We start from the raw sequence: 25,474 nt of genomic DNA, 5'->3' as shown, positions 1-25,474 counted from the left end.
GAAGGGCACTGGGTTTTGCTTGTTTGTTTTAGTAAAGATTATAGGTTTAGAGATAAAAACATTTCATACTGCAACAGGAGGAGGAAAAATATTCAGACTTTTACAGATGAAAATAGGGACCTTTGTGTACTGCTAACACCCTAGTTTTTCACATAACTGATTCCTCTATGGGATCATCCATTTCACACTGTGGGATAATATTCTTAGTCTTCTCTATTCATCAGCTGAATAGTAATAATTTAGAGGTAGACAACGCAGTGCCCCCTAACCATCGTTTCTGACCATTGACCATGATGACTGACACTGATGGCTGAGTCTAACTGATGGGATTTGGCATTCTTTCACAATTTTGATGGTTTTAGAATAGGATTATACAAATTTATAGAGAATAAGGCTTTCAAGGGCTACATAGTAAAATTACTATTACAGTGGTACCTCGGGTTACATACGCTTCAGGTTACAGACTAAGCTAACCCAGAAATATTACCTCGGGTTAAGAACTTTGCTTCAGGATGAGAACAGAAATTGTGCTCCGGTGGCACGGCGGCAGCAGGAGGCCCCAATAGCTAAAGTGGTGCTTCAGGTTAAGAACAGTTTCAGGTTAAGAACTGACCTCTGAACGAATTAAGTACTTAATCTGAGGTACCACTGTATTATTATGGAATAGGATGTGCCTATTTTCTTTGGAGGAATGTTGGAGGGTATGCATCAGTGTTTCGGGGGGAAATAGCCTCTATATATTATGGGAGGGGGCAAGTTTTGTGTGGAAAAACAATGATGTGGTTTGGAAGATACGAAGAGAGAGATGATGTGTTCTTAGAATCATAGAATTGCAGAATTGTAGACCCCGAGGCTCATCTAGCAGGAAACTCAGCTAAAGCATCCATGACAGATGGATCCATGTTGATTAAGGGCAACTGAATGGGACAAGGCTTTTCTTTTTGGGGGCTCTGATGTGGTAGGGGTAGTGGATTTGTTTATTTGTAGGAATGCCTGCTGTTTCTTATGATATCCCCACAATATTGACCTTATTGACAAACATATAATTAGATCATAAGCAGAAGAAAGCAGCAGATAATAACAATAATGCAGTAAGAGAATTTTGGGGAGCGAAGAAAGGTCATATTAATTTCACTCAAGCCTGCAAAACCCATTTGATTCCAGCTGCCAAGTCTGACTGGAGGGACCAGAAAAGGCCTTTAGATGCTCATAATCAGTGGAGCATTCTACTGATCTGGTCTTCTGCTGAACCACTGCAACATTCTGGGCCTTTTTGTTTTGCTGCTCAATTTTTGTCTGTGTTCTGTGCTGAAGGCAGAAGCCAAATGACAATAGCAGATGCTGGCCTGCCTCGCCTTTAATTTTGCCTCTGGAAATAGCACTTAGACTGGAGCTCCAGCTGGCACTGATTGATGTGCTGCCCAATTGGCACTCGTCCTGTACAGGCACAAGTGGCTGAGCTGTGAAACTTACAGGCTTAGATTTTATAGGAAGGCACTCAGTCACTGTAATTGTTTGTCTGTTCCCTATAATTTACAGCAGACGAAGCAGTGATAAAACACTAGCTGGTTTTAGGTGAGCATGAGTGGTTTCATACCATCTTCTGATTTCTGTTAACGTGAACTTAGCTATTCAGCTAAAAGTTACTGAAAGTTGCTTTTCTTTTCTTCCTGCTTTTGTGAGTGCAAGTGATGTTTTTCTGCAGTAAATAATCAGGTGTATAATTTACACTCTTGGTGCCATGCAAGACATGCAACAATGTTTGTAAGAACAGGAACATTGCTGCCTGAGGACAGCACACTTAAGATCTTGGAACAAGAGGTTTTATCAATATTAGCACAGAGTCACCACTTAAATTGGGCAAACCAAGTTCATAGTTCCTTCTGACTGTGGATGCTGCATTTTTACCCTGTATGTTCTAATAATACATATACAAAATGGCATGAAACTTGAAGGTTGTATCCAACACAGTCAGCACAAGGACTCACACTTGTGCAATGAACCATTCTCTGCTTATTCTCCTCCTTATATAGTCGTACCTTGGTTCTGGAATGCCTTGTGACCTGAATGTTTTGGCTCCTGAACACCGCAAACCCAGAAGTGGGTGTTCCGGTTTGCAAATGTTTTTTGGAAGCCGAATGTCCTACATGGCTTCCACGGCTTCTGATTGAGTGCAGGAAGTTCCTGCAGCCAATTGGAAGCCACGCCTTGGTTTTCAAACGTTTTCTGAAGTCAGACCGACTTCTGAAACAGATTCATTCGAGAACCAACATATGACCATACTTATACTAATGTCATAACCTTCCAACATTTCTCCAAAGAAAATAGGGATGTCCTATTCCACAAGGATACTTTTACTATTTATATTCCACACATCTTACTGGGTTGTCCCAGCCACCCTGGTCAGCTTCCAACATATATAAAAACATAATAAAATATGAAACATTAAAAAACAGCTTCCCTATACAGGATTGCCTTCAAACAGCTTGGGGGTTGGATAACTCCATACCCGCCAACATTTTTCCAATGAAAATAGGGACACCCTAAGGAAAAGTGGGACGTTCTGGGATCAAATCAAAAACCGCAATGGCTTCTCTTAAATCAGGGACGTCCCTGGAAAATAGGGACACTTGGAGGATCTGTAATGTTGTCAAAAAGGGCCCCAGGGCATGATTTAGGTTTGATGAGGCCCTAAGCTACTGAAGGTAATGGGGCCTTTTATAGGTGATATTTTAGGTTGCAGACTAGCAGGTGATGCCTATTACTTACATAATAGTACACAACACAACACAAAACACTGTTGCTGTATGTAGGTTTTATTTTATTTGTTTTTTATCTTATATTTTGGAAATGTACACCCAGGTTTTTTTTCCTTTAATTTTTTTGGAGGGCCCCAAGAGAGTGGGGCCATAAGCTATAGCTTGTTATCTTATATGTAAATCCGGCAATGGCAGGGCCCCCTTGTTATGTTTGTGTGTGTGTGTGTGTGAGAGAGAGAGAGAGAGAGCCTTGGTTTGGAGGAGAATCATAGCATTATGTAGAAGAGAATAAAGGTAAAGGGACCCCTGACCATTAGGTCCAGTCGTGACCGACTCTGGGGTTGCGGCGCTCATCTCGCTTTATTGGCCGAGAGAGCCGGCGTACAGCTTCCGGGTCATGTGGCCAGCATGACTAAGCTGCTTCTGGCGAACCAGAGCAGCGCATGGAAACGCCGTTTACCTTCCCGCTGGAGTTGTACCTACTTATCTACTTGCCCTTTGACGTGCTTTCGAACTGCTAGGTTGGCAGGAGCAGGGACCAAGCGACGGGAGCTCACCCCGTCGTGGGGATTCAAACCGCCGACCTTCTGATCAGCAAGTCCTAGGCTCTGTGGTTTAACCCACAGCGCCACATTGTCTCAAATCTAGCTTGTAAGTCATTTAGGGAAACACATTGCTAGCTTTAAATGGCTGTTTCCTGAAGCTGCATTTTTGCTTCACTCTACAAAAGCATTTTTATTAGAATAAGTCACCAGTGAGAAACAAAGAGGAAACTGTCACTTTGTGTTGTCACGTTCTCTATAGAAATGGATTATATGAAGTCAGTAAATTCAGACACCTGCTAAGAGGTATGCAGTGACCTGTCAGAGCTCAGAGTTGAAATGGCTAGTGCATTGGAAAAGGTATGAATGGATGTAGCTGCCTAATCCTCTGTCAGACCAATGGGCTGCCTAGAGTACTCTGAGTACTCTGACTGGTAGTTGCTCTTCAGGGTTCCAGGGAGAAGTAGTTCCTAATACACGATGTCTGAGATTTTTCTTTAAACTGAGATGCTGAAGAATGTGGATGTAGTCTACCACTGATCTACGGCCTCTCCCTCCAAGGAGCACCCCTTGCACCCCAGATGCATGACCAAAGCTGGGATCTGGAAGGAAACAATGGGCTCATTATTCCTGCCCCTGATCTATGGGGAATACCAGACAACACAAAGCACAAAATAGAATCATAGAATCATAGAGCTGGAAGAGACCACAAGGGCCATCAAGTCCAACCCCCTGCCAAGCAGGAAACACCATCAGAGCACTCCTGACATATGGTTGTCAAGCCTCTGCTTAAAGACCTCCAAAGAAGGAGACTCCACCACACTCCTTGGCAGCAAATTCCATTGTTGAACAGCTCTTACTGTCAGGAAGTTCTTCCTAATGTTTAGGTGGAATCTTCTTTCTTGTAGTTTGGAACCATTGCTCCATGTCCGCTTCTCTGGAGCAGCAGAAAACAACCTTTCTCCCTCCTCTATGTGACATCCTTTTATATATTTGAACATGGCTATCATATCAACCCTTAACCTCCTCTTCTCCAGGCTAAACATGCCCAGCTCCCTTAGCCGTTCCTCATAAGGCATCGTTTCCAGGCCTCTGACCATTTTGGTTGCCCTTCTCTGGCCAATTCCCCAGTATCAATTGGTCTCACCTAATAACCCAACCGAGCTCGCTGTCAATCCTTCCAGTTAATTAAAGGCCACAAGACCTTGAGCTGAATCTTGTAAGCTTCAGTGCGTGCTGCCTCAGAGGCCCATATGTCTCCATAGCAATGACCTCACCTCTGCCTCTATCGGTGTCTAGCCTCCTGTTTCTCGTCACCCTTCATTTCCTCAGATCAATTCCAGTTCCCTCTCCTTCGATGGCCAGCTGGTAGGGACAAGGAACTTGTGCGCCTTAGATCAGTGCTTGTTAGTGAGGGAGGAGGCTTGTTTCTCTTGGCGCTGGCTACTTGAGCTTGTGTTGGAGGGAAGGAAACTGTCTCACGTTGAGGTGGAATGTTTGAGAGACTGAATTTTTGTTCCCCATGTCTCAGGTGCAAATGGGGAATGGGTCTGTTTTGGTTTCCTGTTCAATTTGATCCTTTCTGGTCTGAACGTTCCACCCTGAAATATACAGTGGTACCTCAGGTTACAGACGCTTCAGGTTACAGATGCTTCAGGTTACAGATGCTTCAGGTAAACAGACTCCGCTAACCCAGAAATAGTACCTCGGGTTAAGAACTTTGCTTCAGGATGAGAACAGAAATCGCATGGTGGCAGCGCCGCGGCACAGGAGGCCCCATTAGCTAAAGTGGTACCTCAGGTTAAGAACAGTTTCAGGTTAAGAATGGACCTCCAGAACGAATTAAGTTCTTAACCTGAGGTACCACTATACAAACTGAAGCATATCTGTTCTTTGAAACTCACAGTTCTCCAAATTTTATGGTGTGGTTCTCTAACCAGAAACCATGTCCAAAGATGAGTAGATTAGGGGAAAGTATATATATATATTAGTGGAAGTATATATATTAGTGCCCCTTCATGGATCACTGCCTTGCCGTGGCGAAGGGGCTTGAAGAACTCAGAGAAGCTATGAACTATGCCGAGCAGGGCACCCAAGATGAACAGGTCATAGTGGAGAGTTTTGACCAAACGTGATCCACCTGGAGGAGGAACCAGCAAGCCACTCCAGTATCCCTGCCAAGAAAACTCCATGGACAAAGACAACAGGCATATAAAAGTTATGACGCTGGAAGATGAGCCCCTCAGGTCGGAAGGCGTCCAACATGCTACTGGGGAAGAGCGGAGGGCAAGTACAAGTAGATCCAGAGCTGATGAAGCGGCTGGGCCAAAGCCAAAAGGACGCTCAGTTGCGGATATGCCTGGAAGTGAAAGGAAAGTCCAATGCTGTAAAGAAAAATATTGCATAGGAACCTGGAATGTAAGAACCATGAACATGGGTAAGTTGGAGGTGGTCAAAAATGAGATGGCAAGAATAAATATTGACATCCTGGGCATCAGTGAACTAAAATGGACGGGAATGGGTGAATTCAGTTCGGATGACCATCATATCTACTACTGTGGGCAAGAAACCCGTAAAAGAAATGGAGTGGCCCTCATAGTCAACAAAAGAGTGGCAAAAGCTGTACTGGGATGCAATCTCAAAAATGATAGAATGATCTCGATACGAATCCAAGGCAGACCTTTTAACATCACAGTAATCCAAGTTTATGCACCAACTACTGGTGCTGAAGAAACTGAAATTGACCAATTCTATGAAGACTTACAACACCTTATAGAAGTGACACCAAAGAAGGATGTTCTTCTCATTATAGGGGATTGGAATGCTAAAGTAGGGAGTCAAGAGATAAAAGGAACAACTGGCAAGTTTGGCCTTGGAGATCAAAACGAAGCAGGGCAAAGGCTAATAGAGTTCTGTCAAGAGAACAAGCTGGTCATCACAAACACGCTTTTCCAACAACACAAGAGACGACTCTACACATGGACATCACCAGATGGGCAGCATCGAAATCAGATTGATTATATTCTCTGCAGCCAAAGATGGAGAAGCTCTATACAGTCAGCAAAAACAAGACCTGGAGCTGACTGTGGCTCAGATCATCAGCTTCTTATAGCAAAATTCAAGCTTAAACTGAAGAAAGTAGGAAAAACCACTGGGCCGGTAAGATACAATCTAAGTCAAATCCCTTATGAATACACAGTGGAAGTGAGGAACAGGTTTAAGGATTTAGATTTGGTGGACAGAGTGCCTGAAGAACTATGGATGGAGGCTCGTAACATTATACAGGAGGCAGCAACGAAAACCATCCCAATGAAAAGGAAATGCAAGAAAGCAAAGTGGCTGTCCAATGAGGCCTTACAAATAGCGGGGGAGAGAAGGTAAGCAAAATGCAAGGGAGATCGTGAAACATACAGGAAATTGAATGCAGATTTCCAAAGAATAGCAAGGAGAGACAAGAAGACCTTCTTAAACAAGCAATGCAAAGAAATAGAGGAAAGCAATAGAATGGGAAGAACCAGAGATCTGTTCAAGAAAATTGGAGATATGAAAGGAACATTTCGTACAAAGATTTCCATAATAAAGGACAAAAGTGGAAAGGACCTAACAGAAGCAGAAGACATCAAGAAGAGGTGGCAAGAATACACAGAGGAATTATACCAGAAAGAAACGGATGTCTCATATACCCCAGGTAGTGTGGTTGCTGACCTTGAGCCAGACATCCTGGAGAGTGAAGTCAAATGGGCCTTAGAAAGCACTGCAAATAACAAGGCCAGTGGAAGTGATGGTATTCCAGCTGAACTATTTAAAATTTTAAAAGATGATGCTGTTAAGGTGCTACACTCAATATGCCAGCAAGTTTGGAAAACTCAGCAGTGGCCAGAAGATTGGAGAAGATCAGTCTACATCCCAATCCCAAAGAAGGGCAGTGCCAAAGAATGCTCCAACTATCGCACAATTGCACTAATTTCTCACGCTAGCAAGGTTATGCTTAAAATTCTACAAGGAAGGCTCAAGCAGTATGTGGACCGAGAACTCCCAGAAGTGCAAGCTGGATTTAGAAGAGGCAGAGGAACCAGAGACCAAATTGCAAACATGCGCTGGATTATGGAGAAAGCTAGAGAGTTCCAGAAATACATTTACTTCTGCTTCATTGACTATGCAAAAGCCTTTGACTGTGTCGACCATGGCAAACTATGGCAAGTTCTTAAAGAAATGGGAGTGCCTGATCACCTCATCTGTCTCCTGAGAAATCTCTATGTGGGACAAGAAGCTACAGTTAGAACTGGATATAGAACAACTGACTGGTTCCAAATTGGGAAAGGAGTACGACAAGGCTGCATTTTGTCTCCCTGCTTATTTAACTTATATGCAGAATTCATCATGCGAAAGGCTGGGCTGGATGAATCCCTAGCCGGAATTAAGATTGCTGGAAGAAATATCAACAACCTCAGATATGCAGATGCCACAACCTTGATGGCAGAAAGTGAGGAGGAATTAAAGAACCTTTTATTGAGGGTGAAAGAGGAGAGTGCAAAATATGGTCTGAAGCTCAACATCAAAAAAACGAAGATCATGGCTACTGGTCCCATCACCTCCTGGCAAATAGAAGGGGAAGAAATGGAGGCAGTGAGAGATTTTACTTTCTTGGGCTCCATGATCACTGCAGATGGTGACAGCAGCCACGAAATTAAAAGACGCCTGCTTCTTGGGAGAAGGGCAATGACAGGCCTAGACAGCATCTTGAGAAGTAGAGACATCACCTTGCCAACAAAGGTCTGTATAGTTAAAGCTATGGTTTTCCCAGTAGTGATGTATGGAAGTGAGAGCTGGACCATAAAGAAGGCTGATCGCCGAAGAATTGATGCTTTTGAATTATGGTGCTGGAGGAGACTCTTGAGAGTCCCATGGACTGCAAGAAGATCAAACCTCTCCATTCTGAAGGAAATCAGCCCTGAGTGCTCACTGGAAGGACAGATTGTGAAGCTGAGGCTCCAGTACTTTGGCCACCTCATGAGAAGAGAAGACTCCCTGGAGAAGACCCTGATGTTGGGAAAGATGGAGGGCACAAGGAGAAGGGGGCGACAGAGGACGAGATGGTTGGATAGTGTTTTTGAGGTTACCAGCATGAGTCTGACCAAACTGCGGGGGGCAGTGGAGGACAGGAGTGCCTGGCGTTCTCTGGTCCATGGGGTCACGAAGAGTCGGACACGACTAAACGACTAAACAACAACATATATTAGTGAAATAAACCTACCAACATCACACTGAGGTCCAGTGCCGAGGGCCTTCTGGCGGTTCCCTCACTGTGAGATGTGAGGTTACAGGGAACCAGGCAGAGGGCCTTCTCGGTAGTGGCAACCACCCTGTGGAACTCCCTCCCATCAGATGTCAGGGAAATAAACAACTATCTGAATTTTAGAAGACATCTGAAGGCAGCCCTGTTTAAGGAAGTTTTTAACGTTTGATATTGTATTCTGTTTTTAATCTGTTGGGAGCTGCCCAGAGTGGCTGGGGAAATCCAGCTGGATGGGTGGGGTATAAACAACAACAGAGGAAATTACTTGCAAATATATATATATGCAGGCTAAGCAAAATGTTTGTAAGGACTTAAACAAAAACAACAAATTGATGCAGAAATGCCGAGGACTCAGTTTAACATTGGCAAAATAGAAACTGAACTAGATTTATCCACCCCGAGTCTCAGGGGGACTGTTTATAGGCATGTCACTGCGTGACACATCTGCACGCCCATTAAAATGTGGCACAGGAAACCGGAGTTGTCATATAGTCCGTGCTTGTAATGCAGAATGATGGCATCTGCAGAAAGAGCTATTCTTGAACACTTACATGTGGTAAGGGCAGGGATAGAAGGGTCAGGCTGGGGAGACAGTCTGCACCATTCCTCCTCTGACAGCATCATGCTTGGGGGGAAGGTTGTGTAAATGAAGCAAGCATTCCACCTTCCATCAAATACCCATTGGACTCGTAGGGCTGAAACTTAATTCTCAGCGGGGCAAAAGCCCAGCTTTGTATGGTACATGGGAACACTAATTGCTCAGTGCACCTCTAATAAAGAAAACTCTTTTTTTCCCAATCACTCTCTTTTTAAAGTTTTTTTTATTCAAAATTAAAACAAGACATATTATCCAAAAACATATCATCCTTCTTTCCCCCCATTTTTCCTCCCTCCTCCCACCCTCCCACACAAAACCCACCCACCCCCACCCCCCGACTTCCCTCAGTTCCAGTCTTTGGTTTCTCTGAGACTGCTTTTTTCTGCATGTTACAAAGTTGTATAGATCCTCAAACTATTTAGCTGATTATTATCAATAAAAAGTTTGTGAATGTTTATTCAAAACATGCCAAGGTGTCCAGTTCACTTTGTTGAGTCTTCAGATACTTTGTAAAGGGTTCCCATTCATCTTTAAAGTCACAGTTATCCTTGTCCCATAGCGTATATGTCAGTTTTGCCAGTTCTGCATAGTCCATCAATTTTTCTTGCCATGATTCTTTAGTTGGGGTTTCTTCAGTCTTCCATCCTTGTGCTACCAGAACTCTCGCGGTCATTGTCGCATACATGAAGATGTTTTCCAGCTTTTTTGGCAGGTCTTTCCCTACAATCCCCAGCAAAAATGCCTCAGGTTTTTTAACAAATGTTAAATGGAACATTTTCTTCAATTCATTGCATATCATCCCCCCCCCCAATTAATTACATTACAATCCCACCACATATGATAAAATGTCCCTTCCTTTTCCTTACATTTCCAACATATATTTTAACTAGTTTTGTACATTTTTCCTAACTGCACTGGTGTTGTGTACCATCTAAGAAAACTCTTTTTTTAAAAAAAAATATTTATTGAAATTTTACAAAATCAAAGATACAAAAATGCATAATAAAACAAGAAACAGAAGAAACTCTCAAACAAAAATACAAGATACAAAAAGCAAGAAAAGTAGAAAAATAAAAAATAAAAAATTAAAACAACTCCATTTTTTATAATTTTGAGCTCATTAACTTGTTTCTTTGACTTCCTCACACCTCCCCTTTTTGTATTCCCATTAAAGTATTCAAATCAGCAAATCCTTATCCTCTTTCATTTATCTTAACTCTAAATCTTAACATTTGTTGTTGTTGTTTAGTCGTTTAGTCGTGTCCGACTCTTCGTGACCCCATGGACCAGAGAACGCCAGGCACTCCTGTCCTCCACTGCCCCCCGCAGCTTGGTCAGACTCATGCTGGTAACCTCGAAAACACTATCCAACCATCTCGTCCTCTGTCGCCCCCTTCTCCTTGTGCCCTCCATCTTTCCCAACATCAGGGTCTTCTCCAGGGAGTCTTCTCTTCTCATGAGGTGGCCAAAGTACTGGAGCCTCAGCTTCACAATCTGTCCTTCCAGTGAGCACTCAGGGCTGATTTCCTTCAGAATGGAGAGGTTTGATCTTCTTGCAGTCCATGGGACCCTCAAGAGTCTCCTCCAGCACCATAATTCAAAAGCATCAATTCTTCGGCGATCAGCCTTCTTTATGGTCCAGCTCTCACTTCCATACATCACTACTGGGAAAACCATAGCTTTTTTAATTCATTTTTGCATACTCTTTTTAACTTTTGTTGCTAGTACCACTTATTTTCAGTCTAACATCATTTTAACATTCATTAATTTTACAGTGTTTCTGCAAATAATCTTTAAATTTCTTCCAATCTTCTTCCACCAGCTCTTCTCCCAGGTCTTGGATTCTGCCAGTCATTTCCGCTAATTCCATATAGTCCATCACCTTCATCTGCCACTCTTCCAGGGTGGGTAGATCTTGTGTCTTCCAATACTTTGCAATAAGTATTCTTGCTGCCATTGTTGCATACATAAAGAAAGTTCTTTTTTCAATGAGGAAAAGACTGGAAGGAAAAACTATGCTGGAAATAAGTGTGTTTGTGTGTGGAAAGCCTGTGCTCAGCTGGTGTTCCATTTGGGGTGTTTTATGATGCTTTCTTGCTATTTGCAATTGATATGTCGCCGCCTGTTGCTGTGCCTTCTTCCTGCCCGGGTGAGTCATCAGGCAAGCATGTTGTCTGCTTTGGTGATTGATCCCATTCTTAAGGATTGCCTTGCAGCCAAAGGAGGTCAGTGGACAGGGCTGTAAACAGTCCTATAAAATACATGGAAATTCTGAGAGTGACCTCATCTAGACGCCCGAAAGACACTTGGAAATAAGTGAAGAAGTGACCTGCCACCCTATAGAGGCAGGTCTTTCTCGTCTTCTTCCACCATACCAGCTTCCTGACTGCTAATGCATATTGATAACGACTGATAAAGGACTCTTCTCCCTTGGAGGATTTTCAGCAGAGGTTAGATGGATGCTTTAGCTGAGATAACTGCATTTCAGGATTGGATGACCCTCGGGTTCCTTCCCAACTCTGATTCCATGATTCTATGACTTCATGAGTTCAGGCATAGAATCATAGAATTGTAGAGTTGGAAGGGACCCTGTTGCATACAGGGATGGTTCTCAGCACCATGCTCTAACCTTATAGAGTAAGCCATCTGTGTCAGCAATGAAAGCATTGAGTTGACTGGGTTTGAACTATTTTGATATGATTCTTGATCAATCCACACCTCCGCATCCCTGTTCCATTTCTCTTTCTTGACCCGTCACGTACACTGAGCTATCCAGGTCATGTGCAAGACATCACTACTATAGTGGTACTTTCGTTTACAACTTAATCTGTTCCAGAAGTCCATTCTTAAACCAAAGCATTCTTAAACCAAGGTGTGCTTTCCCATAGCAGCGGGGGACCCTATTTACAAACGGAACACACTCAACAGGCAGCGAAACATGTTCTGCTTCCAAGGCAAAATTCACAAACCAAAACACCTACTTCCAGGTTTGCAGCGTTCTTAATCGAAGTTGTGTATAAACTAAGTTGTTCTTAAACCAAGGTCCCAAGGCAGAACTCAACTCGGAGACAGGCATGGCTGCCAGATACTCAGGTTGGCAGCAACAGTGTTGTGATGGCCTGAGCTTGCCTTCCATCCCCTAGCATTTTCCATACATGCTGAGCAGGTGCAGGCCATTTATTTGTTTGTTTAAAACATTGTCTTCTTTTTTCTAACTTTGCTCTCAGCCAGAGCAGGCTGTGAAACCTCCTTCGTGCTTGTGCAAAGAGAAAATGAGTCAGACTGAACCGTGACCTGGTGGAACAGCTCTGTCTTGCAGGACCTGCGGAAGGATGTCAAATCTCACAGGGCCCTGGTCTCTTGAGAGAGAGCGTTCCACCAGGCTGGGGCCACGGTTGAAAAGGCCCTGGCTCTGGTTGGAAGCAGTTGGTCCTGGCGAGTATTAACCGCTTTCAATTTTAACCTGAGGGTTATCATTTGTCCAGTTTTAACTTTAACTTTAACTTATTTGAATTAATTTTGGGATGCATTTTAATTGATTGATTGCTTGTTTTATGCATATTGCATTATTTATATGATGTTAGCTGCTCTGAGCCCGGCTCCAGCCAGGGAGGGCGGGGTACAAATAAAAATTTATTATTATTATTGCCTTCTCTGTGTCAACTTTTTGATCATAAGTTCCTGAGGGTAGGGGCCTTCCTTCCTTCCTGTCTTAACTCTGTAAAGAGCAGCCCACATTCAGGGTATTCCTGAATTATCCTTGAATTTGAAGAACTATTTGACGGTGTCCTCTATATGACGGTGTCCTCTATTTCAGGAGTGGGGAGCCCTTGTTGTTGCACTGTAAGTCCCATCATCTCTCAGCATAGGAGCCAACTACCTAGGGGCCGTGGGGGCTTCGGCCCCCCACAATAAAATATTTGAGGGGGCCAGAGACCCCCCCTCCCAAAGTTGATGGGCATTCCCAATCAAATTGTGTGTGCGTGCTGCATCATATGATTATTATGTGGGGTAGGGCTTACCTGGGCCCCCACAATATTTTATTCAAGTTGGCACCCCTGCCCCGAACCATTAGCCATACTGGTTAGGGCTGATGAGAACTGGAGTCTCTCCACCCTAAGGTGTTTGAAGGCCAATCCAGTCTATGTTCTGTTGAAAGTACCAGAAGACTGGAGAAGAGAGCCCTTGAGTTTGTCTATCAATAGCAGCTGGACAGCAGATTGATCCAGTGCACGTCACAGTTGCCCCCCCCCCCATAATGAGATGTATTATATTCCTATCATATTCCTTATTTCTAAATTTTCATCTATACATATAAATCAGCATATTCCATGCAAATTTTGTCATCATTTTGGGGGGATGAATTTCCTCTTTTCTCTCAATGTGTAATTGGCCAGTCTACTAATAATCAACATCATCAATGATAGCCTTCACCCCATCGGGAAAAGCAGGTGAATGTCAGATCCCACTAAGCAGACATTCTAATAAATACAGCTCTATGTTCTGGACATTTCTTGACAATGTGGCAAAAGTGCCATTTCGCCCCTCACATTTGCGGAAATGCGGTTAAGAGCAGCCTGCTGTGCAGCCTCGAGCTGGATTCATCCACCCACGGTAACTTGGTGCAGTTGGTTGATGTTTCCCATATGCTAACAAAATGCCTACAGCTGTTGGGATAATAGAAGTGATTTATCAGCAGCAGCTTCCAAAGCATCCGGCTGGCCCATTTAATAATGGCTTTCCTGGTCTAAGAGATACCTGTAGCCAGCAAATCTGTCTTGGTGCCAGGGTTATTTTTTAAAAAAAAATATATTGGGATAACTTTTGTGTTGAGCAAAGGCTCTTTGCAAAGACAGAGAAAAAGGAGAGGAAGAAAGATGGGCCCTATTGACAAAGAGCACATAGGGATTATGGGAAAATGATAGTGTCACAATGGCAAGATAGGGATAGTCAATTCATAGAATCATCTAACCTGTTTCTTACATGGCTACTCATTAAAACCTCAGGAAATAAATTGGGATCCCTGGAAATAGATGGTGTTGTTGGTTCACAACTTCCACTGTGGAGGCTGATTTTTTTAGGGAAACCCGGGGAATGCCACACCGATCACTGTGGTCCACTTTCCTTCCTTCCTTCCTTCCTTCCTTCCTTCCTTCCTTCCTTCCTTCCTTCCTTCCTTCTTCTTTGCAATGTGTTCAGGAGGTAGCACTGCCTGTCAGCTTTCTGCTTCTTGGTCTCCGTGATTTACATTGATTTTCCATTGTTCATTAAATAACTCTGCTTGGTCCATTTTCACCGTTATACAGAAATTAGCCTTTGCTCTAGGGAAAAACAGCTTAATGTTTCCATACATGCTTAGCTGGGAGGAAGCAGAAAGAGCAATCAGGAGACACAATTCCAAAACGTAAGCTGTTGAAAGGATATAACAGTATTAAAATCAGATCAGAGTCTCTGTCGCACGTTCTCTAGCAATTAGCAACCAGGCAGAATGCACCTAAATTCTCTGACATCCATAGTAGAGATACTCTTATTTCAAATGTAGATGGTTCCTGGCCACTACAAACAAGCTTGTTATGTGTAGGGTAACATATACAGTATGCTAGCAGTGGCAATGTTATGGTCAATGGTATAGATTACTTTTTGGAACCCCATACAGTTCTGCCTGCCAGGACTCAGCTATACAGCTGCAAATAAAATGTCTTAAGTATGTTTTAAGGGCAATATACAATGTGAAACTAGATGGCGATAGTGAGCCTTATGGAAAATTCAATGTATTTTTTTAAACACTTCTTTAAAATGTTCATTTTCAAAGCAGTTTTTATGTTTCTAGCTTGCACCCCAATGAGATTTCATTTTTAAAATGATTTGGGAGAATTTTTCAGTTTTAAGTTCTGAAAAATTGTGGTTCTAGAGATTGATATGTTTTTATTTATTCTTGGGTTGTCTTGGGTTGTTTTTTTTTTGCAGTTTGTATTTTAATATGCCTTTGTTGCATATTGTTTAATATGCCTTCTGACTGCAAGAAGGCAAATGAGTGTTAACATACAACAATTCAGCTCCCGCAGATAGTATGCTCTGAAAACCTCCAGAATGAACCTTTGCCTCCAGAATGGGCCCCAATAGATGATTACCACTAATCTGCTGCTAATATTAGAGGCAATAGGTTTATGAATTTTGATTGCTGGGAATCACAAGCAGCAGAGAGCACTTTTTGGACTCCCAGCCTCGTGAGCTTCCCAAAGGCATCTGATTGGCCACTGTGAGAATACGATTCTTGACTAGTTTCCATTTAGAGGCCTGAGTAATTACTTTATTTTTAATGTAAACCTTTTGTTCCCCTTTTTCTTCTCAGATGTGCTGTGTCCCAGTGTCCACGTAGAAGGAGACAGGTTCAAGCACACCAATGGAGAGACTGATGATATTCCAGGTAATGGGATGCTATCTGCAATTTGCTTGGGGTTGGGAATCTTAGTTTCCATCTTCAGTTGGCCATTGAGAAGTAACCAAATACACTATAGAGCCAGTTAAGGGAGACCAGATCCTCAGGTGGAACATTTGAAGAATTTCAAGAGAAGCTAAAAGTGTTTCAACAGGAGAAGTAACATAGTGGAAGAAGTTAGTCTGAATAACAAGTACACAGAAAATAGAGTCTTCTGGGCCACATTACACTTGGGGCATAGGTGGCACTGTGGTCTAACTTCTTGGGCGTGCTGATCAGAAGGTCAGGAGTTTGAATCCCCGTGATGGAGTGAGATCCCATTGCTCTGTCCCAGCTCCTGCCAACCTAGCAGTTTGAAAGCACGTCAAAGTGCAAGTAGATAAATAGGTACCGCTGCAGCGGGAAGGTAAATGGCATTTCTGTGTGCTCTGGTTTCCGTCACAGTGTTCCTTTGCACCAGAAGTGGTTTAGTCATGCTGGCCACATGACCCAGAAAGCTGTCTGTGGATAAACACCTACTCCCTCAGCCTGAAAGTGAGATGAGCGCCACAACCCCATAGTCGTCTTTGACTGGACTTAACCATCCAGGGGTCCTTTACCTTTTCACACTTGGCCATGACTGCATGGTTCTGTCCTTGAGGACAGCATCTCCCAGCCCAAGTTACTAACATGGGACCCCATTTTGGAGCTTCTCAATCTAGATTGGGGACCATGAATTTACATCTGCATTGCGATTTTTTTTTTTTTTAAATAAATCCACTTGATACCCCTAGGTCCTTTTTTCAAATGCAAATTTCAGATGTGGGCTTCCTATTCCAGAACATAACCATTGTTGGAACTAATATTTAAAGACCCCTCTCCCCATGCAGTTTGTCAGATGTATGAATCCTTAGTTGTCAGATGATTCAATGCACATAGTTATGCATCTGTTATGGGGAACCCGTGTGTCTCCAGACTATATTTCCCATCATCCTTGGCAATTGGCCATGAGGCTGATGAGAGTTTGAGTTCAACAACATATGGAAGTCCATAGGTTCCCTATCTCTGCTGTACAGGGGAAAAATACATTTAAAGGTCACAAAACAAAACAAAAAACACAAACTTATTCAAAAGGATGCCAAGTGAGGGGGGGGTTTGAACTGTAGGGCTGTGCATTTTACCCCACACCTGATAGTATGTGGCTCCCACTAGCCTTATCCTTACTATCAAATAATTAGCAAGGATACATCAAAGACAAGGAACATGATGCACACAGATATCCTTGGAACATGGAACTCCCCATCTCTTAAGAGTTCCAGGTTCAATGGGCACCTAAACATGTAGCCTTTCTTGCCTCACACACCCATGTGTGGATAATGAAGAAGACATTTATAATCCAGATCAGGCTCAGAGGAATGGTCCTGTGCCCTTTTACTCATCTGCATGCAGAAGGTGTGCAGGGGCTATTTTCTGCCAAGAAATGTTCACAAGGACCATAAGGACCATAACTCAGTGATGGAGCAACTACTTTGCATGAGAAGGTCGAAAGTTCAATTCTGCACAGGTAGGGATGGGCAGGATCTCTGTCTCTAATACCCTGTGAGCCAGTGTGGACAACACTGAGCTAGGTGGAACAATGTCCTGCTTGGTATAAAATGTCTTTGTATACTCCTGTCCTGTGTGTAGGGATTATTTGTGCTAGCTATTCACACAACTATGCTAGTTTTGCTATGTTAGTGTAGCATCCGTAGTCAGTTTCTCAGAGGGTTTTCTTTTCTGACATACAGTGTTACCTCGGGTTACAGACACTTCAGGTTACAGACTCCGCTAACCCAGAAATAGTACCTCGGGTTAAAAACTTTGCTTCAGGATGAGAACAGAACTACCCCCAAACTTCACACTGGCTCCTTCAAAGGGGATCATAATCCCACTCAGAACAGGGAACTTGCCAATTTCCAAAACATGGGGAACCCCTCCCCACCCAAAGAGCCCCCATTGTCCTCCAATTCCAACACAGTTGATCAGCCCTCATCCAGACCACTACTGCATCAAGACACTGGTTCAAAGTTTTCACAGTCTTTCCCAATTCATATCTTATGGGAAAGGAGAGTTGTGTCAACATCATCACAGTGCTGACACCTTGCTTCAAAACTCCTAATGACCACATCCAATGGCTTCATATAGATATTAAATACAGTGGTACCACGGGTTACAGGCGCTTCAGGTTACCGACTCCACTAACCCAAAAATAGTACCTCATGTTAAGAACTTTGCTTCAGGATGAGAACAGAAATTGCGCAGCAGCAAGGCAGCGGCAGCGGGAGGCCCCATTAGCTAAAGTGGTGCTTCAGGTTAAGAACAGTTTCAGGTTAAGAATCGATCTCTGGAACAAATTAAGTTCTTAACCTGAGGTACCACTGTATTTGGTAAAAGCATTGATAGATTTTAGCCTACAATTAAAACTGAGGATTCATTTTGCTCTGGAGAAATCAGAGGGATTTCTCAAGAGAGGTTGCACTTCTGTGCTTTGAAGTATTTTTAAAAAGCAAGAAATGGTGTATGTGTGTGTGTGTTTCACCAAGAGTCTAGTGGGCAGACAATGATTGGTTTACCAATATTTGGCTTTGGCTTAGTCTCAAAGGGCAGTCCTGTAGAGAGCAGTTGCAATTTTGGGGATGGTGGTTGCGCAGCAAAGTAAATAAGTTTGTGATTTTTACTGGAGCAGGAGGTTCTGACCTCTCCTCTCGCCGCCTGCTTTTTCTGCAAAGCAGAGGAAGAATAATGAAGTTAAAGTGGAGGCAAATGGAGACACATTGTTCTCTGAAGTTTCTTTTATTAGTATTTTTTATTGCGGGCGCATAACTACAGGAGCCCACAAATAAAGAGAGAGAGACAAAGAGACAGAGAGACAGAGAGAGAGAGAGAGGAAAACCGGAACAAGGAGTCTGAGTCAGTGTTAATGACAAAGCATTATGCAGCAACCCCCAGGCAAATTTAATATACTCCTCATGCCTCTGATCCGATGCACAGAAACACCACTAGGGATTTAACAAGCATAGTAATAGCGAGTCGTGACTCAGGCTGAAATCCTGGCTGTAGGTCAATGCTGGAACTGGGGGAAATGGGATGGAAAATAGCTCCTGTGCATTGGTGGGTTTTGTCTTGTTATTTTCCATGCAGCATTTATTACCGATGCTCATTTTAAGCAGAAACTTCCATAGAATGGCAGAGGCTACAGAGAGAGGAGTGCTTGGGGGGTGGGATTGCATAGGGATTGTCTTTTACCCAAGTTCTGGGGTGACTCACTCAATAGGGTTAGAATTTTTGTTTTATTTTATTTCTTAAATAAAACTTGTTTTGGAAAATCTGTGGGGGGGGTGTTCCCCCCTCTTTCTTCTTCCTCTGAGAACATCAGATGCAGGCATGTGCAGAAGCCCTCTGGGAAATATTACTCTAATCAATAGCTATTCTTTTGCCTCCCTTGAAATTTGTAAGATAGGGCCAAGGCTGTCTTAAGCATAAGCGGTGCTGGGGTGCAAAGATCTGCCCCCCGGTTGCCCAGTCCCAGGCGCGCAGAAGGACGGAGCTGGCCAGCTGCCTCAGCATCTCGCTGGCTCGGTTGCCCCCAAACTCGCGGCGCCGAGCTGCCCACAGCAGAAGACCCCTCTGTGGCGCTCCAGTCAACGGGTGGGCTCTTCCCCAGACTCAACTCTCGGGCCCCGAACTCGCAGCCTGGTGCCCCTGAGAGGCCGGCGCCCAGGTGCCCCGCACCCCAAGCACCTATGGGTAAGATGGCCCTGGATAGGGCATCTCAGGAGGAACACCCCAATATTTCACTGGTAAGCTATACACACCCCACTCATTCACACAGGGATTGCCTGAGGAATGGAGCCTATGAGTGGAATCTAAGAGTTAGTCCATTCATTTCAGTATGGCGTATTCAGGTACCAGCCTATGTTTATAATCAAAACTGCTTAATCCATCTGGGATTTGCTCTCTTAGGTCTCTGTAGGAGAAGCCATTCCTCCATACATAGAATGCTGGGACCAGTAGAGTAGCTGTTAGACATCTATGGGAGGGCCAATGGACCTAACAACTGTTGTTTAAACTGGCTTTAAGGTTTGGCATACCCTCCAACATTTCTCCAATGAAAATAGGATGCCCTATTCTATTATTATTATTATTATTATTATTATTATTATTATTATTATTATTCCCCAGCCACTCTAGGCAGCTTGCAGCATATATAAAAACATAATGAAACATCAAATATTAAAAAGTTCCCTATACAGGGCTGCCTTCAGATGTCTTCTAAAGTTTGGATCATTACTTATCTTCTTGCCTTGGAAGTTGCATAACTCCATACATTTCTCTGATGAAAATAGGGGTGTCCTAAGGAAAAGCAGGGCATTACAGGATCAAATCAGAAACTGGGACAGGTTCTACAAATCTAGGACTCTCCCTGGAAAATAGGGATACTTGGTGGGTCTGGGCTGGAGATGAATATGGTTTGGGGAGAGAACCAGGCTAGGAAGAATTCCATGGGGCATACAGAAAGGTCCAGAGGGCTGCATTTGTCTCACATTTGTCTCCCACCCCTGAGATATGCTGTCCCCAGATCTTCAGCTTAAAGTAGTGTAGGTCTGCTTTGAAGACTGAAGGCTTTCTTTCCCACCCGACAGATGAAGAAGAAAACAATCCATCTGACTGGGCCTCTGTGCTTATTTATAGCTTGTTGTGGGATGGCCAGGGGCCTTGCACCCAGTGCTGCAGGGCCAGTGTGTAAAACCTAATAGCCTACAATTATAGCCAGGGATGGCTGCGATTGCTTGTCGGTGCCTCTCTTTCTGCTGGCCTGTGGTCAGCAGAGGAGCAGATTGGATTCCTAAGATGCCAGTGACTCACCAGCTAATTATAACGTTCTCCAAGGGGCTGTATGTGTTTTACGATGGCAAAGAGGAGCCAGTGCCCCGCTGATCCTCAAAGAAGAGAGGCACATTAAACCAGCACCGTGCTGCAGCAGACATCAGCTGCCCTGATGGTTGTTCGCCCGCCTCGGAACAACACTAATTCTGCCCTTCCTTTGCACTCTCTGCACTGGGAAGCCCTCAATATTGAAGTCTCGTTAGCTAATCTCCCTCGCAAGGCTGATAATCTGCTCATGCATAGCTGCAGGCCTTTGGAATGGATCCTAGGCTGCAAAGAACACATGTTCAGGAAGAGATATTTCCTGTGAAGCTGTACACATGAAAAAAAGGATGACATCCCCGGCTGGTTAACCTCTGTGCAAGGCCCTTTGTTAATCGATAGTTTGAGATCCCCTCCAGCCAGCCCAATTATACATTGTTTGATGTGTACTCTCTCTCTCTCTCTCTCTCTCTCTCTCTCTCTCTCTCTCTCTCTCTCTCTGTGTGTGTGTTGTTAGAGAGAGGGTCTTAGGGATGCTTGAATAGCTCCCTGACTCAGAACTCAAAATGGCTAGGGTACTTCTCCAGCAGGTTAAATTTGGTACATATAAATACTGCACCTACTGTTTATTGCATTGCATTTTGGATTTCCTTTATTGCATTTATATTCTCCTTTCCCCCCAGGGAGCTGAAGGTGCCCTGCATGGTTCTCCTCCATCTCATTTAACCTCTACAATGACCCTGTGAAGTAGTTTAGGCCAAGAGACAGTGATTGGCCAAATCTTACCCAGTGGGTTACATGGCTGAGTTGGGATTTGCACCATGGTTTTGCAGGCAGGGGCGTATCCTGGTGGGGGCTGCTGGGCCAATGGTCCCAGGCACATTTTTCTGTGGGGTGCTCCTTTGCAAGGCTGGGATGATCCCAGCACCGCAAAGGTATCTTGAAGCTGGTTGTGCTGGGCCTGGGGGTTAACCCGAGCAATGCGGTCCAGGGCCGGTTCCGAATCCAAGGATTCCACGAGGAGTCAGTCCAACAGGGCCAAGGCAGGAAACCAGGCTAGGTCAGGCACAGGGTAACAGGCAGGTTCCAGCAAGCAGCAATGTTGGTCCCGCAACCTGGGGCGGGGTCCGGCAGCCCTTTATGTCTGATGGGGTAACAGCCGCTCCTGATCCCCCGGTTACTCACCTCCCTGTCTTGCCCAAAGGCGAGCACTCCTCCTGCGAGTACTCAGGTCTCTCCTCTCAGACCTGAGTCTCTGCAGCTCAGGAGATGTTGGTGGGTTACTAGACCCAGAGGCCACCTCAGCCTTTCCTGACCCAACTGGTAGTAGAGCAGCTGCACGTGATTGCCCAGCAGAGGGAAATGAAGTAATCCCTGCATCTGGGCTCAGCTGGTGCTTGTTGCAGGGGAACCTGTGCAGATTGGGGCTCTTCAGAATCAGGCCCCAGTCTCGGTTCAGATGCCGCCTGAGGCAGAGGATGTGGTGCGGACTGAGACTCCTCCGGTTCCGAGTCTGAGCCCAAGTCCCAGGCCATCACCCTGGTGTCACATAAGTGGCAAGAGCTGGGCTGATGCAACAGGCTTCCATTCTTCCACTCACTCTTGTCTCTGGCCCAGTCAACTTTTGCCTCTGGCCCTGCACACCTCTGGCATGTGGCTGCTGGATGGTTGCCCATACTAGGATGTGGTCCTCAGGATGAAAATGACACACACACACTTTACCCAAGCCAGTGTGGTGTAGTGGTTAACAGCGGTAGTCTCGTTATCTGGGGAACCGGGTTCGCGTCTCCGCTCCTCCACATGCAGCTGCTGGGTGACCTTGGGCCAGTCACACTTCTTTGAAGTCCCTCAGCCCCACTCACCTCACAGAGTGTCTGTTGTGGGGGAGGAAGGGAAAGGAGAATGTTAGCCGCTTTGAGACTTCTTAAAGGGAGTGAAAGGCGGGATATCAAATCCAAACTCTTCTTCTACTACTGTATTTTTCGCTCTATAAGACACACCAGACCACAAGACACACCTAGTTTTTGGAGGAAGAAAAAAAATATTCTGAATCTCAGAAGCCAGAACAGCAAGAGGGATCGCTGCGTAGTGAAAGCAGCAATCCCTCTTGCTGTTCTGGCTTCTGTGATAGCTGCGCAGCCTGCATTCACTCCATAAGACGCACACACATTTCCCCTTACTTTTTAGGAGGGAAAAAGTGAGTCTTAAAGAGCAAAAAATACGGTACTTCTTTTTTGCAAGCTGAGAAACTTTTGATCCAATCACCCGTTATCATTTTCTCATGAAATGCTCCATCTTTCCTTCTACACCTGGAGAAGCGAGAACGCATAAATACAACCTGTTGATATACACTCTCATAGAGTTTCTACAGTGAAGCCAAGCTATTATTTTATATTAGGGCCAGTTGGGAGCTCTTAGAGTCAGGGTAAGTAATATATTGGCTGCACTTTATTAGAGCAGTTGGGGGCCAATGGCAATATGTCAGAGAATTCTCCCATTAAAGTTGTTCCCTGGGTCTTTCAAGGGGTGAAGCTGTAGGGCAAGGGATGGTAATAAATGCCTTATTTCATCTGCTGATTGAAAATGGAGCAAAACACCAAGAAGAAGAAAAAAAAGCTGCCAGAAACAAAGAAAATACCTGCAGGGCAATTACCGTAACCTGTAATATAAATGCAATTACAAGCTTGGCGAATGGCCAGAATGCACCTTCCCACTGTGGCAAACACGGTATTGATTTTGGTTCTCTACGAAGTAGTGGCCTTAGAAGGGAGCTTAAAGTTTAGTATCGGGTGCAGCATCTGTGTCAGATATGGACCTGTTTACATGCGCAGTTATCCTAGGATAACAACCTCAGAACTCACTTTGATGGACTCCAACACCTCAAGGAGAGAAGCAATAGATGAGAAAACAACCCCTGGTGAGATCAGGGCTACTTTGCTCACCTCCGTTTTATGCTGCTGTAAGTTATTATGTAAGGCTGTTGGCTCTGGTGTGGTAAGTTCACTGTTCCTCTGTAGTTCGGTACCATTGAAAGCGGGTGTTCCCCCACCTACAGATAATTTTTTTATCTGCGTCAATAGCATCATTACCGTTATTTTGTGTTTGTGTGTGCACTTAAAAAACAAAGAATGAATGAATAAGGAAATAAATGGAAATGCTCACAATTGTAAAGTTCTTATTGTTTTTCTCACACAGCCCTCTTATAGAAACAGGACTTAAAGTTTTGTGAGGCTCTCTTTCCACAAAGACACACAATGAAATTCAGAATAGTGTCCCCTGTGTATCACCTTTAGGAAGTGGAGGAAAACTATCTGACTTGCTTGTCCTCACCTCAGCTTGTCCCCACCTGTTTCCCATCTTCGTATCTTTCCTTTTTGACAGGTTTTGACCTGATGGGATTATTCAGCGTGAGGGAGATATTTGGAATGAAGGACAACGGAATCCACAGCTCTTATGTTCGGCTCGGCAGCTTCCCCATTGTCCAGAAAACAGAGTAAGATCTTTTCCTCAGTAGATAGAAGTCTAGACCAAAAGATTGGACAAACCAGAGCACAAACCTGAACACCCACATAATCCAAGGAGACAATAAGGGATCTTTAAAGCATTTGCTACAAACAGCTGGGCCAACAGTAAATCTATAAGTAAAATCATAAATTAATATATTTGTAGGAAAAGGGGAATATTGTTTGGAATTTGGATTGAGTACAAGCCGTTTGATTTTGGAAGCCAACAGAAACAGTGGCTCATTCCTTACAGCCAGCTGTGAACAGAGTCTCCTTGCCAGAGGTTCTTTGTAGCCATTTTCATTTCCTATTTGCACAAGGCACATCCATTTAAGCTTCACCCTTTCCAGGCCAGGCTGCCAACCACCATTATAAAAGTAAGATGCCAAAACAGGGTGCTTCTGTGCCCAGCGCCAGAGGAGGTCCCAAGGTTTGGCAACCAGTGTGGCAGTCTATAAGCATCCAAGATATGCAGGATTTCTATCAAGTCCTTCCACAATGTGTAAATTGAGAAGGCGCCTTCATAGACAGGAGTATTGTGAACTGTGCAGTTTTGATGGGTCATATAACCTGGTGCTCCTGGCTGCCAAATAGAATGTTCTTAAATATTGAGTTGAGCCAAAGATTCTCAGATCAACTTTTGGCTCTCTTTTTTTTGGGGGGGGGTGTAGATTTACTCAAAAGTGGGAGAAGGCTCAGGAAAACCCCAAGGCATTTAATAGATGAAATTGTGTGTGTGTGTGTTTATTTGTGTGGATTTTTTTTTTAAAAAAATTGAATTATTGTTATTGTTTATGTTTTTATTGTTAAAACACTTTGAGATTTTTTTATGAGAAGTAATGTATAAATGGAATAGACTCAAATAAATAAAACAAGCAAGCAAGCAAAAAAACCCAATCCAGTGTGTAAGTTCTGTGGCCATGGATGTGGATTGATTCCTTGGAATAAAAATGGGAAATCCTGGATGGAAGGGGGGGCATGTAATGGAATATTCTTGAAGGGATAAGGCCAACTGGCTGGCACCGTGGGCAAAGGAAATAAGTCATGTTTCCTGTCTGGTAAGGAATGACTGGGAAAAACTTTGAAAAGGCATCATTCACACTGTTGAATCTTCAACTAATCCAAATTTTGCAATCTGCCAGTGGGTTGGCGAATTGGATAGGATGGGGGAGATTGGATAGGATGAGGGAAATCAATACCAGCTACTGCATTCTGCAGCTCTCATTAAACTCTCTTCATTATTGAAGGTTGCGTACGGGATATTTTTTTCCAGGGGTATAAAGGTGTGATAGAGCCGCTGTTTTCCATTATACATGCATCCCTTATTAACTGATGTGATCAATTAACTAGTTATTTATGGTACTTACTTGCAGTTCTACCATGACATTCTGTGGTCAGATTGGTAGTGTTCCAAGGCAAGCAGAATCAAAGACCATAAAGGGAAAAGGAC

General features: G+C 43.9%; 1 protein-coding gene across 2 annotated transcripts in view; it reads left to right on the top strand.

Moving 5' to 3' along the window:
- Positions 1–25,474, top strand: part of COL22A1 (collagen type XXII alpha 1 chain) — a 188,388-nt gene that overhangs the window by 45,569 nt on the left and 117,345 nt on the right. For both annotated transcript variants that reach the window (XM_079984146.1, XM_079984147.1), the window contains 2 exons: positions 15,548–15,622; positions 23,903–24,014. In XM_079984146.1, the coding sequence (XP_079840272.1) occupies positions 15,548–15,622; positions 23,903–24,014 (187 nt within the window). The remainder of the gene's footprint in view (positions 1–15,547; positions 15,623–23,902; positions 24,015–25,474) is intronic.

The sequence above is a fragment of the Podarcis cretensis genome, assembly GCF_951804945.1.
Source record: "Podarcis cretensis genome assembly, chromosome: 7".
Taxonomy (NCBI): Eukaryota; Metazoa; Chordata; class Lepidosauria; order Squamata; family Lacertidae; genus Podarcis; species Podarcis cretensis.
The sequence above is the reverse complement of the archived record's forward strand: the minus strand, read 5'-3'. Positions and strand labels throughout refer to the sequence as shown.